The 13,828-nt window shown below is 46.6% G+C and overlaps 1 protein-coding gene across 1 annotated transcript in view; it reads left to right on the top strand.

Moving 5' to 3' along the window:
- Nucleotides 1-13,828, top strand: part of LOC139689947 (nucleolysin TIAR-like) — a 99,346-nt gene that overhangs the window by 57,020 nt on the left and 28,498 nt on the right. Inside the window, exon 3 of the mRNA XM_071587096.1 lies at nt 8,093-8,113. Within this exon, the coding sequence (XP_071443197.1) occupies nt 8,093-8,113 (21 nt within the window). The remainder of the gene's footprint in view (nt 1-8,092; nt 8,114-13,828) is intronic.

Raw genomic sequence — 13,828 nt, 5'->3', positions numbered from 1 at the left:
CCTTCTCGCTCTCTCTAGGGCCTCTGGGGGCTCTATTCTCCTCCCCTCCCTACTCTTCCCCCGAGAATGAAACGGTCCTTTTCTCAGGCGGTCTTCCCTTCTCTCCTCGGCCCCTACCGCCCTCAGAAAACGTTCCCCTCGCCTTTCCCCATCGACCCTTACCCGGAGCCATCCCCAGGACCATTTTCCCCACCCCCTCTTCTCCTTTTCCCTCCCCCGTCTTTCCCAACTCCTCGTGAACAGCTGTTGGCTGCGGTCGCCCGGAGGCTCTGGGTATACCGGATGGGGAGGAGGGCGCGGGTGGGGGTTGTGGTGGTGGACGAGGGTGGGGTGCTGGTGGTGCGGGGAGGGTTTGGAGAGATCGAGGAGCGGTAGATTCGCGGGAGGGAGCGGGCGAGTGACTGGTTGGGGGGAGGATGTCGAGCGAGCGATGGGGAGCGCGGGAGAAGTTATATCATGTGGGTTGTAACACGGGGCCGGCGGGGGTGGTGGTGCAGGGAGGGGCGAGGGCTCCGAGGAGGCGGAATATCTTATTCAGTCGGGCGTGTGTGTGTGTGTTTTATTAAAGGAGTGCGGACTTTCCGGTCAGTAAAAAGGACCTTTGGAAGGGTACGTGCTCTTTTTTCCGTTTTACAACTTTTGTCCCTATCCGTTGGAGTCGTGGGTTTTACGCCTTTTTTTACAGCCACCCTAATCTAGCCCGGGGCGCGTCGTTAATGTCGCTGCGATCATCAAATGAAGTTGGATAGGGAAATACTTGGTCACTTGGTGCCCTGGGTGTAGGGATTCGGGCCAATTGGTTTCGTGGACGCACAGAAGTTTTTTTTTACTTGGTCAGCCATTTTAATCGCTTATGCATAGGTTAAATTGTACTTCTGCTTGTGGTTGCTGGTTTGCCTGGTTGGCGAAAGTGTGCTTACGTTCTGGGTTGATTTTTTACGTTTTATCTTGGGAAATTATTTGCATACAAATTTCAGGAATAAGAAGAATTTTAATTATCTGGAATGGACGATATAAATTCTCTCGCGTTCTCTTAAGTTACCTGATAATGGTGGACTGTGATCGCTCGTTGGTATGATTAGCCTCGCTGGTCCTCAGATTCTCTGTACGTTACTTCTCGGTGGTTGCTACTGGCCACTGTTCGGGATAATGTCCTCCAACTGTTAGCCCCACCGATGGCAAAACCAGTTAACAATTACGCTGCTACGTCACATCTCGTTCACCTCTACATAGTACACAGTAAGCCTTTGCGAGGGAGTGTGTTGGAGGTTGTTAGGATACCAAACCTTCCATATAGAATCATTAGTTCAAACATACATTGGAATACATATTAGATCATACCACTACTCTCATGCACGCACATGCCCATTAACATCATACGATAATTGTGGCGCATGACCAATTCATCCAATTCTAGTGTTCTAGTCAATTTAATTTTTTTCGGACTTTTGGGTTCAATTTTGTTATGACTGTGTACGCTGTGTTGCGCATCGTCTAACCATAATCCATTGAATAGGAGAATTTTCTCTCGTCTGCTCCGAGAACCGTAGCGGTTCTCTCCCGGGGAGGGGAATAGGGCAAGGAAGCGTCTCCTGGAAATAGTGAGGGGTGAGAAATAATTTCTCCACACCTGTGTACTGAGGAAGGCGGTTGGTGTCCGACGAAATGTGTAAAGGGACTGTGTGTGTGCCCTTGGCTGCACTGCGGTCGAGTGGTGGAGGGTGATTCGGGGACGGGTGGCATGGGCAGCATTTCAAGCCCTCCCCTAAGGCCCACCCGCTACCAAGCCTTCCCCCTAACGGACCGGCGCCCGCCGCCGCTCGGGAAACAGGAGCAGCAACTCGCTCCGGGTGCACGCGCGTTTTGAAGTTTTGCTAGTCTCGCTGGGTGCGGGCTATAGGTGTCCTGGCGGCGGCGTTAAAACCAGGGTGCTGGTCCTGGGATTGGGGAAGTGAGCCAAAACTTAGGAACTCATGCGGGGGCAATACGAGGAAGGAATGAGGTGTGCGGGGTTCAAGTAGGATAGATAGGGTGGGGATTATGAGAGGAGTGAGGGGTGAATTGGATGGGATGTTGTTCCCACTTCTATTAACCCCCGGAGCAGAGCTTCCCTTGTTATTCATCCGTCGTCCCCTTTGTCCCCGGACCCCCCCCGCCTAATCCTATTTTTTTTTAAATCCACATCAGTCCCCTTCGATCGAAACTCCTCAGTATCCTCCACGCCGAGCGACCCAAGGCGCGCGCACATGCCATACCCGCGCCTTATCGATAGTATTTTCAATTTGTAATATGCAATAATTTAGAAATAGAATACTGTTTGAGGTTAAGTAACACATAACAGAACTAATCGCTCCAGCAACAAATATCAGAACTAATGGCTCCAGTCCAGTTAGCTATGATTTATATTCTAGTAAATATAAATTAAAATATTCGAACGGAACGACTTAAAAAGCTTAATAGTTGAACACTGACGTTAAAATTTTATCCCCCGCCCCCACCCTCAAAGTATCTTAATTTTCGTAATTTTTAATGGCTACGTGCGTGATCCGGCGTGAGACCTATACTCTTCTCATCTCGAACGTGGAAGAGTCACCCTTCAAGGTTTAGTATTATGGTTGCTGGATATATTGTGGTGGGGTAGTAGACCCGTCCCAAGCCGCCTCCGCATTCTCCTCCCCCACCTTGCTGTTGCCTCATGGACCCTGCACGCTCCCCCCACTCCACCGCCCAAACTCCCCTTCCCGTCCGACGGTCGGTCAGAAGGTCGGGGAAAGGTTTAGCCCTCGCCAATGGGGAAGGTGAGGCCTTGTTGTTTCCCTCGAAGAAGGCGGAACGGGCGGCGCCGGAGGCGGAAGAGGAGTAGCCGGGGGGTGGCTTCCTCCTCATCCTGCGGCGCTATCTTTAAAAGTTGAAGTGGCGGAATTTGGAGCGAGTTTGCTCGGGATATAAGGAGGGAGAGGTGGGGGAAGAAAGTGACTGAGCTCGGGAGAAGAGAGAGGGGTGCCGCCAAGCTACGCGAGTCGGGGTGTGACGGGCCTTTTGGGAGACTTCATGGGAAAGTTGGCGCTCATAATGTCATAAATAAGCCGTGTTGGACGAGAGAAGAGACACGTTGACAATTAACCCCGTTGATAGCGACCGTGAGTTCGAAAGCATAATTAATAACGTCCTTTCTCCTTCCATTCTGCTGGCGGTGTCCGCATGCCAAGCCATTCCGTCTGTTAGTGGTCAAATGCAGCCCTTCGAACACTGACTGCTCCTTTCTCTTGGTCACATCCGTTATATAACCCTCGGAAAGCTGCTCCGAGGAAGACGTTAAGTTCCGGACGCGAGGGGCTTTCGTGGTGCATGCAAGAAGTCCCCCTGTCCCCTTCTGCGGGCGGGGGGGGGGTTGGCTGGGCGTTCCCTCATAGTCTCTTTCCGCAGCTCGGCTGGATACTCACACTTGCTCGTACCCAGGCGAGGGCCTCCGTAGCGACGCTCAACCCTTCCGGCCGTTTCCCATCTCTTTCCCCAACACCCATCTCGCCATCTACCTGTCATCTCTCGCTAGTTTTCCTTTTCCATTGTTGCTTATTAATAGATTTATTATTATTCCCTTTTCTTTCCGGTCTGGCGACTGCGTTACGGCGGGACATAGAGCTTTTTTTTGTCCTTAGCAGTATCCGAGGCCGTTAGACGAGGTGGAAAGGGCGACAGAGGGCATGGGTTCGCGCCCGGGGTTCGATTTGTGGCGGTCAGGCCTTCCCGGGGTCTCTCGCGTCTGCCTCCGCCAGCGCACGCCCTGCATTCCCCGGGTGGCCTCGGGAAGGAGTGGCTGGCAGGGGGGTGGAGACGCGGGGAGAAAGGGGTTGATGCGTGAAGTGGAGGGAGAGGGGGGGATAGCGTCGGTGTTCGGTCAGTTTGCGTGGCCGTGACGTTTTTGGGAAGGGGTTAACTCGTTAGCTTGGCCGGCCTTCGTCTTCGTGGCGCAGTGGGGGGAGGAAGATTAATAGTCCCGAGATGTGTAACCTTTTGCCGAGAACGTCAGGAGCACGCATAGAGGGCGGGGAGACGTGGTCTCGTCTCCCCGTCCCCTCCTCCCTACGCCTCATCCTCTCCCTCCCCCGAACTGAAAAAAGAATCCAGCCTAAAAACCTTTTGAGTGATGTCACCTCCTGGGTACAATGGAGCCTTTAACGTCTGTTTTTATACTCCTGTCCTGCAAAATTTGGTTTCGCAGGAAGGAAAAACATGACTTCCAAGGAGATTTTAATTTAATAGTGAACTGTGGAACGTTGAAACTTGGTAAGGGCCGAAAGGATGAATTTTATTTCCCTATACTTTTTATTATGCTTACCATGCTTAATACTGAGTTGAATATATTAATTGCATTTCAATTGGATGTATAAATGATTGTTTTCGTGCAATAATTTTAATTAAGAGTTAAATTATTGATGACCTGCAACTTGTGCAGTACACGGGTGCATATCGAGGTTTATTAACTTTGGTCGGCGTGGTGCAGTGCACTTTGAGAATGAGGGTCGCGGAGAGTCAAGAATGCGGTCCGGGGACAAATCAAGGGCGTCGTTCCACGAATTCTATTTATTAATCTCCGCCAGAATTTCTCTCGCTAGCCGTCAGAATACTTAATGAACGTCCTAATTGGTGTCATAACCCCAAATTAATCTCAGCACTCCCTTTTTTAAAGTGATCAATTTCCTTGTCTGCATAAAAGCGTTTTTTGCCTTTCTCTTTTTCTTCTCTTCTTTATATGACCGGATGAATGGACCCCATTTTCCTAATTCTGAAAGCTTCGGTCATATTGGTCCACGAGAGGGGCGAGGGAAAGGAAAAGCGAGTGGTTCCGGGTGATGAGTGCCCATATATGTTCATATATATATATATATATATATATATATATATATATATATATATATATATATATATATATTTATCACCATATCCCCTTATCTGTCAACCCTATACCTCCAGCCCAGCCCTGTGGCCCATTGAGGCACCGACCCTTTCGCGCCGAATGACGTCACGAGTGGAAATCCACCCCTCCCCCCCCTTTTCGGCGGCCGAATGAACCGGTGCACGCGCGCCCCCGCACATTTGTTTTTTCTTCTTTGTTAAAAAAATGTTTATTTCTCGTCCGCTTCACTCACCCTCTCGCTCGTCGTCTCCGCCCACCCCCTCTTCCTCGCAAATCATTTGTCTGCATTCGTTATCTCCGTGTCGCCGTTTTATTTTCGTCCTTAGCAGCCATTAAGGGCGCGCGTAAATCCCTTGGAAGCAATCCCGAACGCAGGAGCGACGAGCACGAGGGCCGGCGGCGGGGGGGGAGGGGTGGTGGAAGGGGTGGAGTCGGCGGCGGGATCCGAATCCATTCCCTTCCCACCCCATCCCACTTGCTCCCTTTCACTCACTCCTCTCTAATCCGAAAGCGCGCATGTATAAAACATTCCACTGCGATGACCAATTACTGGTCGTTAAAAACTATCCACAGGGGCGGTGAGGGGGACGGGGTGGAAGGGAGTATCCTCTCACAATTTGTGTCATGTCATCCTTTAGCCCGTTAATGTTCGTTGTCACTTCTCTCCCTCCCCGCTCCCCTTTTTTCCTTAATTGCCTCGGGGGGGGGGGAGGGTTTTGATTCGTGTCGGGAGAGGGAGGAGGGATAGCGGGGAGAGGGGTTATGAGGAATTGTCTGTGATGAAAAATATTCCGAGTTAGAGGGACGGAGGGTGGGCAAGGGGAGGGCTGGTGGTAAATGGTAGAAGGGAAAGTCTTGGTCGATTTATGAAAAGCGGGAGGAAGGTGGGGTGGATGACTCGGCTGCTGTAAAACGTTTGGGGGGGTACGGGGTTATTATTTGCGTGGGCGGAAGAGGAGACACCCCGCCCCCTGCTCCTGCCATGGGCCGGGGGAGAAGAGGAGTAATTAACTCCCACTTGCCTTATTACTTCCTTCCCCGGAGTCACCGCCTCCTGCGACCCCGGTGGTACCGCCGTGAACGGCGGCACGCCCTCTCCCGGCCCGCCGACCCTGGGGCCTCGCCTTGAACTCATGTCGGTCGGAAGCGGACTGACGTTAGTAATGACTGCTCTCGGCATTTCGTTTCTTTGATGTGGGCCTCCGGATCCCTTAGGAGGCCGTTTCGCTCAGGGTCCCATGCTTGCGAAATTTCATTATTATCATTACATATTCGTATTGGTCTACCGGTCTAGTTAGGTTTCTGTGGACCTAGGGAGTAGGCATCGCTGCTCTTCAAGGTCCCACATCACACGATACTCCTCTAGGTTACGATAGACCACTATTATGCTCCGCATAGACTCTCCTGCCTCCTCTTATTTCAACCAGCATGTCCGATCTCTTTCTCTCTCTCGCTTAACTACCATCCGTATCATAGTGCTTATTAGTTTTCACATCCCATTTCCACTCAGCTTCTCCCGCCTTCTTGGAATTTTACTCTACAAACCTTCCTCATTACTCCTTCAAACCTATCACTTCTTCTTCTTCCTTTCGGTCCGAGAAGGAAGGAAGTTGACTAATATGCCATCAACGTTTTGGAATTTGTATGAATCTCGCGTGAAAGTTTGATTTTGCATTGCGGCCTCATCGCTTTTGGACGCAATCGAACCGCTTTCGCGTTTGTCGGCCATATTTTATATTCCTGCAGAATGGGCGGGAGCTTTCGTATTTTTATCCGTTATTCATATTTGTATCCGTTCCTTCCGTGATCCTTGCCCGTGCTTCGAGGGCTGCATGCGTTAATGTCCGTTGGCGGGGCATTTTCACCTCCGCCTGAGGCCACCTCCACCCGTCGCGCCGATTTGGGCTGCTATTTTGATTGTTTGCAATGTCACTTGATCGCCCGCCCTCTCGAGGGGGCATGGCCATCCCTTCCCGCTCCCCCCCCCCAACCTCCCCTCAGCTCTGTTGGATCCCATCGGCGACGTCGCCAGCGCCTCGGGTGTCCGGTAATTCGGGCGTCTATGCGTCAGCGTCGAGGTGTCCCGCCAAAAAGTACATATTCTTTTTTGTTCGCCTGCCCTTCGTGTTGTTTAAAGCATGGAAAGTTGTGTGGGTCCCTTATCCTCGCAAGTACTCCCGTAGATTTTGTTTGATCTAAGAGCCCCCGCTAAAGTAACCAAAAACTAATACTATTCCTTCTGTTTCGTCGGCATTAGTTTTCGGTCAGAAAATTGATCGACTCAATCTGGCTCCCTTCCTCGTGAATAATAGCCTGACCTCATACTATTTCCCTTTCTTATATTTTGTCACAAAGTACTTGCCCTTTGACACCCATATTCCTGTCGTTGACTTTCCCCCTTCCATGATCTCACGCTCAAACTGATTTCTTAATGTCCTCCCATGGCGTTTGATGACCCATTGATCGTCAACATTTGTAATTCTTACAGACTTATTTTTTCAACAACTAGGAGCTTTGAAACTGAAAAAAATTGAAAGTGAAATATTGTTTGGATTCATGCTGGGGAGAGGATCAGTGGTGGGATTTTCGACGAATATCTTATTTTTCCATATATTTATATTTTACGTAACTTTTTTAGAGGTGTGTAATATTCAAGTGTTGGAAAATCTTCCATTCTTTAGTGTGACTTGGTGGCGCTTTCTCTTTGGACCCCTATTAGAGGTTTTCTCTCCTTTTTTTAAGAGTTCGCCGTCCTTTTCAATTGATTAATTGATGCCCTTACGACGCTGTTCTGATTTCATCGCCCTATTTTCGTTAATTTTTAAGATGACAATATAAATATTTATTGATTCATTCCCGGTTACTATTATTTTCTCATACAATTCAGTGCGTTCTATGTGTTTCAAACATTGAGCAATTGCCTTTTAAATAATTTTCTCTTGCATTCACTTTATATGGTGTTAAAAAAAATCAAAATTTTAAATGGTCAAATTCATGTACTCGCAATTGAAGTTGAAAAAAATGCGATTCAATTTATCTTTATTTTTGTATATTCTTTTTTGTGCTTATGATTCAGTTTTACTTTTTACTTTATCCCTGCTAACTCTTGGCCAATTTTTTTCTCGATGTCTCCATCACATGTACTGACTACTTTCACGCCCTGCCTGTTTGCAGCTTATTACGACAGTAATGCGGGTAAGTGATTCACCATTATAGTACTTTTTTACCACGGTAGTTTTTATGTAATTACTTGTCCGCGGTGTCCTTTACATTCTTTTTTTTCTGCCTTTCTCACTGAGAGGCCAAAATTGTTTTGGAATGAGCATTTGACATAGATGGGGTCCGCAATTAGGACTTTAGGGAAAAGATTATCACTTATTGCCTTGACGTGCAAAAAACTAGATCCTTACCACAAATGTCCATCGTCAGTTTGCACCAGGAACTTCAATTGATGAGTCTGCCAGGCGCGCATGCCATCGCGCGACTCCAATCCATGGGCGTCCATCGCTCCTGCAGACGACGCCACCCACGCCCATGGGGTGGCGCCGTTGGTTGTTGCGGTAGTGAGAGCGGGGTCACAACGGCCAGTGGGCAGGGTTTCTTCCCGGCTGGATCTGTTCCCGATTTTCTCGTTTTGTGTGCTCCTCCCGAGTATTCTTTCATGGACGAGGGCTTCTCGGATGACCAAAGCTAGCTGCTAGATAAGAAAAAATGTTATCAGTGTAACTCTCTACGTATTCACTTTTTCAGGACTTGAGTAACTGTAGAAAAGTGTTTGAGTTCAATAATTGTTTATCCCCGTAAGCTGAAAATGCGAAAAAAAACTTACCAAGGATCAGACATCAAGTGTGTTTCACCGGTAGGCATGTCAGCAGAGATTATTATGCTTTCCTGATTAGTTAAATGCGTTTTTTCTGGGATCTCTTTTGGCCATACAGTGAGTGAATTGCCCAGGGAAGCCGGCGGATTTTTTCCACCCTTCCTCAGATCTCAATTCTTTGGTGCTACACGTGTCACCCTTTTAAAATCCATTCCCACCGACCGGGACTGAATGAAGGAGTAAAAAAAAGATAATCGAAGGCTTTTATTTGGCGTTCATGGACTGAGTAGATTTTCCTTCGAGAAGAGGTGATTAGCGTTGACTGGAGGATTTTGAGATATTGCTACTGAAGAGGGGCGATTCGGACAAAGAAAGCATTTAGATGTGGTCAGGGAAGAGAGGTTCCAAGAAACTGCGGGAGATGTCGCGGCGGTAACTTTTAATGGAGTCATCCGCTAAATGTGCATTACACTGCAACAATTTCAGGATTTAAAAAACAAACTCCTTGACCGGTATTCGAACCCGGATCCATCGATCCTTTGAGGGCGGATGAAGGAACACCGAGGGATAGCTGCGTGGTGAAGGGTGTGATGGAAGGTAGAACGGCGAGTGAGTATGATAGAGAGAGAGTAAAGTTTAGATGGCGTGATCTGGAGTTCATGAGTAGTAGATGAGGGCTTAGATAGGACGCCAAAAACATTTTTGTTCCAAAGGTCTTGTCTTGAAAATCGGAGATACACCAATAGGCCTTTACGGAACAGTTTTTAATATAATAATGCTATCAAGCTTCCCGATTTTAACGCGTCAAACCTGGGCTTAATATTCTGGACTTCTTTTTAAGCAGGCTTCGTTTTATTGTGACTCATAGATGATCTGGGAGGGTCCCAATTCGCAAGAGCTACCGGGAACATTTCGTCTCGATTGTTGATACGAGTGGTAGTAGCTGGGTAGAGCCCTCTACGGGGAATTGGGAGGCCAATTTAAGTGGAATGATTTTGGTCCTTTCACAAGTTGAATTAAATTACGAAGGTCACCTTGGTAGCTAAAATACAGGAAGATCACGTCGTGGTTTCTGTCCTTATACCATGTGTTTCAAATGAAAGGCATGATATTATTTATTCAAACAAATCTTGATTAATATTTCTCAGGCTATAACGGTCCCTTAGGGAAATGGTAACGATAAATACATTATTTAGGGTGTAATATTCTATAGTGGAAGTAACATTTATCACGAAAATTATAGTATAAAAATCTGTATCTACGTCATACCTCGCAAGGGCTTGTAGCGGAAGGCCTTAGCAAACACACTGTGGGGCAGAAGCCGTTTTCGAAACACGAAATCTTGTTTATTTGTAATTCCATATTTGTTGACGTTGCCATGGATATAAAATTGGTAGTAATTATAATCACGTAAAGAAAGGTTTTAGTAATATAGAGAGAGCTCTGACTCAATAAATGAAAGGAAAGAAATCGTATTTTTGTAAGTTCTTATAAGTTTATTTTACGTCCCTCGATAATTCAGATAAAAGTATGAATGTGTGTAAACTGCCATTTTTGAAACACGCCATATTGTTTATCCGGAACTCTATGATAGTAACTATTGTTACCGTCAACTGAGACTGGGCTCTCACATGCGTTAATTATAGCTTGGAGTCAATCATTTACTCGGGATGTGCAGGTAAACCCAAACTTGCGAGGTGAGTACTAGAGAGACTTGCGTATTCAGACAAAAGTATATCTGGCTGGTACCGACATGGGCAAACTTGTCGGCTGGCCTTCCCAGCAGTTTGTTAATGTGTTTGGTATTGTCGCACAAACTTTTGGGTCCGTGGTTAAAAAGCCAATCTCAAGCATCGTTTGAACCAAAATCTATCGCTATAATGAGAGACGCTTTGGTGTCCTTAACGTCCTGTCGAGAAATTGTTGTAAACAGTATACATGCAGTCCTAGCGAGCTCATGCATACTCTTGAATATATGTTAGCTGACATACAACTCTCGTGCACATAAATGCCAATATACATCTTGTAATAATCATTTCGCTAGTCTACTAGTCTTAACTAGTCTTAAAATCCTGGTATTCAATTTCATTATTTTTTTCGGACTCTTGAGTTTGATTTTGTAATGATTGTGTATCGTGTAAGGGAAGAACGAGTGCTTGGATCTGTCTTAGACGGCGTCTATCTCTCATTCAATTACCTCGGTAGTCGAATCCACCGATATAATGTGGTGCCAAAAGCCGAAAGGTACTCTGCAGCTTTCTAAGTCTTGCCTGCTCTCTTCTGTCAGAATCAAGGGGCTCCCAGCCGCGGAATTCCTTCAGCATACCCCTGACGCCTACTCCCTCGTAGCAATTTTTAACTAACCCAGCGCATTTTCTCATTGCCTTATCCAATTCTTTAATCGGCGTTTCGTCCCAAGGAATCCAGATACTTCGCGTCTATTCCAAAGTTGGTCAAACTAAAGCAAAATAACGCCACTCGTAGGCGTTTCATAGTACTTTCCTACCACATGTGTAATGAAACCTTGTTTCTATGAGGTTAGCCCGCATATTCTTCTAATATGTGTACTTCGTGAAGTTTTGATGTCCGCGTAGCAACATATTGATTTCACAGAACGCGAAAATCGGAATTGCTCCCTTGTTTGCCGCTTAACTACCTTATTCACTGTCTTATTCATATTTCAATTCCACAGCGTCGTACGGCACTACATTTGAAAAGTGTTTTACTTAATGGCGCTTAATGTCATTTGATATTGGCACTATTTCAATGCCCAGTCATTTAGGAGAAGTCCTTTCGATCACAGGTAATCGGAGGCAAACCACACAGCTTGAAGCAAAAGGAAACACGTGACGTAGCCATGGTTTCAAAATTTAGCGAAGTCCGGTCCACGCGGTGTGTTTTTCATTGATGACCACCTTGCGAGAAATCAAGGTGCTTGCGACTCCTCGCTTGCTCGATGCTGAACGTTCTTCGCTGCTGGTTTCTGGACCACCAGCACACGGATTGAGCGAAGGCACCTCATGAGTGGAGGTAGTAGAGGATCCTGCTTCGCCCAGATGGTGCTCAGCCGAGATAAGTGGTCACCAGCCGACTTGCACGTCAAACGGGAAGGACCTGAGTCCCTAATGCTAGGTTGCTAATAAATATCATAAACAATACCGGGAGGGAAGTCAATACAGTAAGAAAGTATGGTCCAGGTTTTTCGAAGAAAGCGTGTAGCCGCTACTGCTGTGGGAATGGCTTCGGAAGCACGAAGAGTGAAGAAAAGCAACCTATGGAGTGGCTGCCTAAATATTAGAAATTCAGGAAGATACGTCTTAAGCACGTTAGGCAATGAATTGAGTTAGGCATACACATATGTCAGGTCTACGTTCTGTAACTCTTCTAATCGGTTTACTGGGATCTTTTACTTGAAAGTGCTTCAATTCCCTTTGGATTTTTAGTACCCTGTAAGCCACCGCTATGGTGTGTGACAGGGGGTAAATGCACACCAGACTAATTTAAATTAATTTCGTTAGCACGTCAATTTAATTGCTTTGGTAGATGGCCAATTAAAGACCCCAAGATTCGAAGTTCTTTTAAAAAAATTAAATCCACATCAAAAAAATCACAATAGAGTTTTGGAGGGACTTCTGCCGCTAGTCACCCTTTTCATTAAGTGACTAAATTCCGTCATGAGAGAATCTTACATCTGTATTTCGACCCGAGGATCACTTGCAACTTGGCGGTACTTGGCTGCCGGAAAAAAAAACGTATTTAGAGACATACGTTCTGCATATGTATATCATGTTCGCCCAGGCTTACAAAAACACTTTGTCGAAGGTGGCGCCGTGTGCTGACAACTCTCTCAGCTCTCGGACGCGAAGTTCACTGTCTGTAAACTGTGTTGGCGAGGAAAGCTGTGCCAGAACAATTCCATGTCGAATTACGAATTTCCGCTCATGTGTCATATTCTGAATAGAACTCATGTGTGGTATGAACTGATCACGTGATTGGTCGATACCTAAAGCCAAAACACGCACGATAAATAACGCCTTACAAATATCCTCCAAATCCAGTGAGGTTGCTGCCCCCCGCAAAGGCAGGCAAGCCCACGAGCAAGCGACCACGCACGAAAACAGCCAACACGAGGAATACAAGCACCTCGTGAACCATGATCGAATTTTTGCATCACACTTGGAATTCTGGTATGATTTTCTCAATAGAATCGAGTGCTAACGTTAGAAAGTAAAAGCTGTGAAGCAGATTCAGCGTGGCCCTGAAAGCTCCGTATCACGGAATGCACTTGCCGATCACACGAGTTTTTCGCTAGAGAGAGACATTTAAAAGGCCTCTGTTTCAAAACTGTTGATCCTTGTGTTCCGAGGGAAAATCGTGATTTTTTGTAGAGTACCACATGTCTCCGCCTTTGGCTCGAGTAAAAGGTCGAGGGAATTCGACAGAAATGGCCGCCCTTTCACTCGATGTACGAGACCGAATGAAAAGTCCCTTAATAGTCGCCAAGCTCTGTCTCGCTAGCCATTTTTCTCAATTTTACGGTTTCATCGGTGTCTGTGTTTGACACTGATTACTTGACAAGCGCTGTGTTTTGATTTAATGGAGTTCCACCTCTCTTGAGTAAGTTTTGCTACATCGTGACTGGCCTTCGTTATTTAATGTCACGTGACAGCGCAGTGTCCAGGCCGTCGGGCTGACTTCCAAACGGTGACGTCGGATGTGTCCGTGGCAACGCTCTCTCCACGCGACTAATCACTCCTAGCCCTAATCATTGGCATGAACATTTAATCGTATTACTCTAGCTGTGCATTATGAAGTGTAATGAATAATTATGGATTAAAAACTTAAATATTACCACGTAAAATAACCTTCTGACACTGTAGAGGACCGCGGTCGACTTTTTCATTTCAAATTTGAAATAGCGTGCCTCGGTGCATCGGCTTAATACATCTTTTTTTCCCGCTTCATCCTCCCCTGTACGTTACAGGTATGTAATTAATCGAACCTATTATCCATTAAATTACGGTATTCATTATTAAGCGCGTTAATATTTTGTGTTATCGGAATCGGGCAGTTTATTATCATGTCATGTG

Source organism: Hetaerina americana, unplaced genomic scaffold (genome assembly GCF_022747635.1).
Source record: "Hetaerina americana unplaced genomic scaffold, ioHetAmer1.1.p SCAF_291, whole genome shotgun sequence".
Lineage (NCBI taxonomy): Eukaryota > Metazoa > Arthropoda > Insecta > Odonata > Calopterygidae > Hetaerina > Hetaerina americana.
The sequence above is the reverse complement of the archived record's forward strand: the minus strand, read 5'-3'. Positions and strand labels throughout refer to the sequence as shown.